Raw genomic sequence first — 4,330 nt, 5'->3', positions numbered from 1 at the left:
ATGTAATATTTTTGTATTAATTTTTAAAATTATAATTCTTGATTTGTATTTTATTTTATATTAAATACCTTATAAGGGGAGTACACTGATTTTTGTAAATTTTATATAAACCTATTGATATAGCATAGAAAGTTAAACTTATTTAAATTTTTTTGCTTATTTTGAGAAAAAGTCGAAAAACATAACTTTGAAATTTGAATTAGCTTGAATAAACATTTTTATCTTCCCAACTAATGCGACGTATGGTGCCCAGTCGGTAACATTGTGTCTTTCACGCTTAGTGCACGAAATTCAAACCCCAAGTTAGAATGAATTTTGTTGCTATATAAAAAATTTCTAAAAATAATGATTTTTAGTTTCACTTGAATTTAACAATGGATTTTTACAATTATAATCAAGTTTTATAATACGCTCAATTGAGTAGAAGTTTTTAATACATTTTTATTGGTTTTTTTAGTTAAAGTAAATCATTGAAAGTAATTAAGTTTTGAATATTTCAATTGTAGAATCTTTTTAAACTCCAAAAATTACTCAGAAATTATTACTATAATTTCTATTTAAGTCATCTATTATCATAAAAATCCAAAGTAATATTGAGCTTTACTTATAAATTTACTATAAATAGAAATTATAAAATATCTTGACTGCCTATTAATCTTAACAATATCATTTTTTTAATTCTCATAAAATTTTCTATTTAATGATGTGTCAATTTCAAACTTGTAACTTGAACTAAATGTTACGGTAATAAATTAATTATTTTTATTATAAACTTTCACAAAAATTAATTTTAAAGGATTAAAAAACTAGGTTAAATATGTCATTTTCCTTACTTTTAACATATTAATAATCTAAATCAGCATTTATTTAAAACAATTTTTTTTTCTTAATTATTTTTTTATATGTAAAAACTTATTTTTTATTTATTTATTTTATAATTTCAAGGGCAGAAGCCCTTTTTACAAATAATACAAGTACATAAATTAGGTAATTGTAACATAGACAAAGATATATACTAAAAATATGTAAATTAATTATTAAACGCAAAGATAGAAATACAAAATGAAAATGAAATTAATTATTAAACATAAAAAAAAATAGAAAAATTAAAATGAAAAAATAGGGTCAACATTGGCATTAGACATAAGACGTCTGAGTGGCTCATTTTTTGCATAATTAGTTAGGCAGTGAGAGACAACAAATGGAGCATTATTTCTTGTTGCGCGCTGAGGTACTCTGAAACATATGAGGGACAACAGGCTCGGCGAATCAATATTACCATTCAATAAACCAATTAGGAAATTAATTCCAGCATTGCGTATACGCTCAGCTAATGAGGATAGGCCAAGCATATATGAAACAGGGACATGATTGTGATTAGGACAGACTATGTCGAGCGAGTAGCTGACAAAGCGTAGGAACTTTCGCTGAACTCGCTCAAGCTGTAGCGAGCCCAAGGCAGTATAAAGATCCCACACTACACTACCATATTCTAGAATAGGTCTGACTATAGAACAGAATAGCATTTTAAGTGAAAGTCCTTGCTTGAAATCTTTGGCCAAACGCATAATAAAACCTAACGCTTTAAAAGCTTTACAGCAAACATAATCAATATGAAGCATAGGATCAAGATTATAACTAAACTTGAAGCCTAAATCTGTAGTAGAGTTTAACTCACGCGAGATATTTACTGCAGTAATACTATAGTGAAACACAATAGGATGTTTTGTTCTATGATACGTAAAGACCTTGCATTTGGTTAAATTAAGTGACAATCCCATTGAGTTTGACGATTCAGAAAAACTATTAAGGTCATCTTGTAATTTCAAACAGTAGTCATCAGTCGAGCTTACACGCATAAATAGTTTGATGTCGTCGGCAAAACAAAGAAAATGACAATGGTGTAAAACTTTATGCACACAGTTTAAGAATAAGGAAAATAGAATAGGGGACNGAATAAGGAAAATAAAATAGGGGATAAGTGACCTCCCTGGGGGACACCGAAGACGCTAAAAATACATTAGACTTAACGCCAAATATTTTTACCCATTGGTATCGGTCACGAATATAGGAACTAATCCAAGATAGTAGTGGTTCACCAAAACCATATTGTCTAAGAACAGTAATAAGGGTCGTATGATCCACAGAGTCAAATGCTTTACTGAAATCATTGTATGTAACATCTACTTGTAATTGATTTTGGAAAGCATTGAAAATATAGTTGGTGAACACTAGATTACAAGTGGAAGATGAGCGACCCGGGAGAAAGCCATGCTGTTCTTCCATTAAAATGTTATTAACAGGTGTTTGAATTCCATTAAGTATAAGCAATTCAAATATTTTTGGGGACTGTATTGCTATAGGGCGGTAATTTGAAATTAGACTAGGGGAGCCCGTCTTGAATACAGGTGTAATGGAACTAAGTTTAAGCATAGATGGGAATGAGCCTTCGTCTAATGAACGCCTAAATAAGATCCATAGAGGATATGCCAATAATTCCCTTAGTTCATATAAAAATGTACCGGATAAGCCATCTGGACCCACAGAACCAACACTTCGTAAGTTTGATAATTTATGGTAAACATCATCAACACTGAAGTATACGTCGTTAGGAAGGTCAAAGGTGGGAATATCTAGTTGGTCAATTAAGACATTATTTTTCTTAGCACTGTAAACTGAAGAAAAGAAGTCGGAAAATAGATTTGCAGACGTAAGCTCATCAGAAGAGCACACGTCGTTGTAGGACAACATTTTAAGTATATTGCAAGATGACCGCTTGCTGTTAATAGCAATTAATATATTTCCAAAATTCGTACGGTTTATCTTTGAGTAGTTTTTCAGCATTACTAATGTGTTCACGATAGCATTTTTTAGAAGTATATTTTCATTTGGCACGATTTTTTAAATAATAAGTGATAATATTAAAACTTAGAAGTAATAGAAAAAGTCTATTTGCATATTTGAAAACATCGCGAAAAGTTGATTTAGATAAGTATATTTTTGTTTCTGATGAAAATTCCTTGTAGTCCATCGTATAAAACTTGTAACTTTGTTATATTTTTTGTTACAATTTTTTATTGAAAAGTATTGAAGCCCTTTAAGTTTTTATTATATCTCCGTAAAAATTACAATATTAAATTATTGAAATTCAATTTCATACTAAATTTAATTACTATAATTATTATTTATTCATGTATTATAATTATAAATCAAATAACTAATCGGGATAAAATTAAGGGAATAACAGTTATTGTTGCTTTTGAAATAATCTATCAATTTCTTAAAATTAAATACTATCTACAGATTTGCATCGAAACGTTTCTTATGATAGTGATTTTAATCACTGTCAGATATCATCTATCCTTGTCCCAACTATACCACGTTCATACTGTGCTGCGACCCCGCACAGTGGGACCAAACGCTGATTTGGCCGGCCAAAAGTACCATTTTTAAATCAACTAATAAAAATTTTTTTTTTAGCAAATTTTTTTTATTATATCCTTATAAGGTCATGTACAAAAATTCAAGGCCAAAAGTTGATATAGTAATGGTTGGGTGCTATTTAAATATCATAACACTGTATTTTTTTGTTTTTTTTCTAGGATTTTTATTATTTCTTCAATCATTTTTTCCTGCTTAATTAAAAACCTTAATTTTTTTTTTTTTTTTAAAATGTTTAAAAAGTCATCGGCTTTCAAATTTACTAAGAAAAAATTTTTATTTCTTTTTTTTTTTAATTTTAATAATTTTTTACACACAAAAAAATGCAAATACTTATTTTACATTGTTTTTTAAAGAGTTTAACTCAAAATTACGCAATATTACGATTACACCAATACATGCATGTTGTAGAAGAACTCTTAAGCTACAATTACAAAAAAAAAAATTTTGCGTCAGATTGCATTTGAGCCCTGCACATAGAATTTCCCTATAATAAACGTGTATTTTTGTAAAAATTGTAATTTTAATAATTTCATTGGTTTTATCAGTTCGATCAACTTTATCAGCTTAAAAGTTGTAAAAATTAGATGTAATTAAAACTAATGATTCGTTAAAATTAAGTTTAAATAAAGTTTTTAATAATACACATAAAATAAAATACTATTATTACCAAAACATTTTTCTGTTTAATCAGATTGTGTTACATGTTACAAACGGCGCGTCACGTCNTTGTTTAATCAGATTGTGTTACATGTTACAAACGGCGCGTCACGTCATAATAATTTGCACATATTTTTTATAATTTTCTCAGTGAATTAATTGCAGTTTTGTTTTAATTTAAAAGTTGTAAAAATTATTCTATTATTTTTAAATAATGGATAATCAAGTA

The 4,330-nt window shown here is 28.0% G+C and overlaps 1 protein-coding gene across 1 annotated transcript; it reads right to left on the bottom strand.

Moving 5' to 3' along the window:
* Positions 1-1,106: 1,106 nt before the first annotated feature.
* On the bottom strand, positions 1,107-1,859 carry LOC126898166 (uncharacterized). Its single transcript, XM_050672110.1, has one exon. The coding sequence runs from the start codon at positions 1,857-1,859 to the stop codon at positions 1,107-1,109; it is 753 nt and encodes a 250-aa protein (XP_050528067.1).
* Between the last annotated feature and the right edge of the window lie 2,471 nt (positions 1,860-4,330).

Source organism: Daktulosphaira vitifoliae, unplaced genomic scaffold (genome assembly GCF_025091365.1).
Source record: "Daktulosphaira vitifoliae isolate Bord-2020 unplaced genomic scaffold, ASM2509136v1 Scaffold_2, whole genome shotgun sequence".
NCBI lineage: Eukaryota > Metazoa > Arthropoda > Insecta > Hemiptera > Phylloxeridae > Daktulosphaira > Daktulosphaira vitifoliae.
The sequence above is the reverse complement of the archived record's forward strand: the minus strand, read 5'-3'. Positions and strand labels throughout refer to the sequence as shown.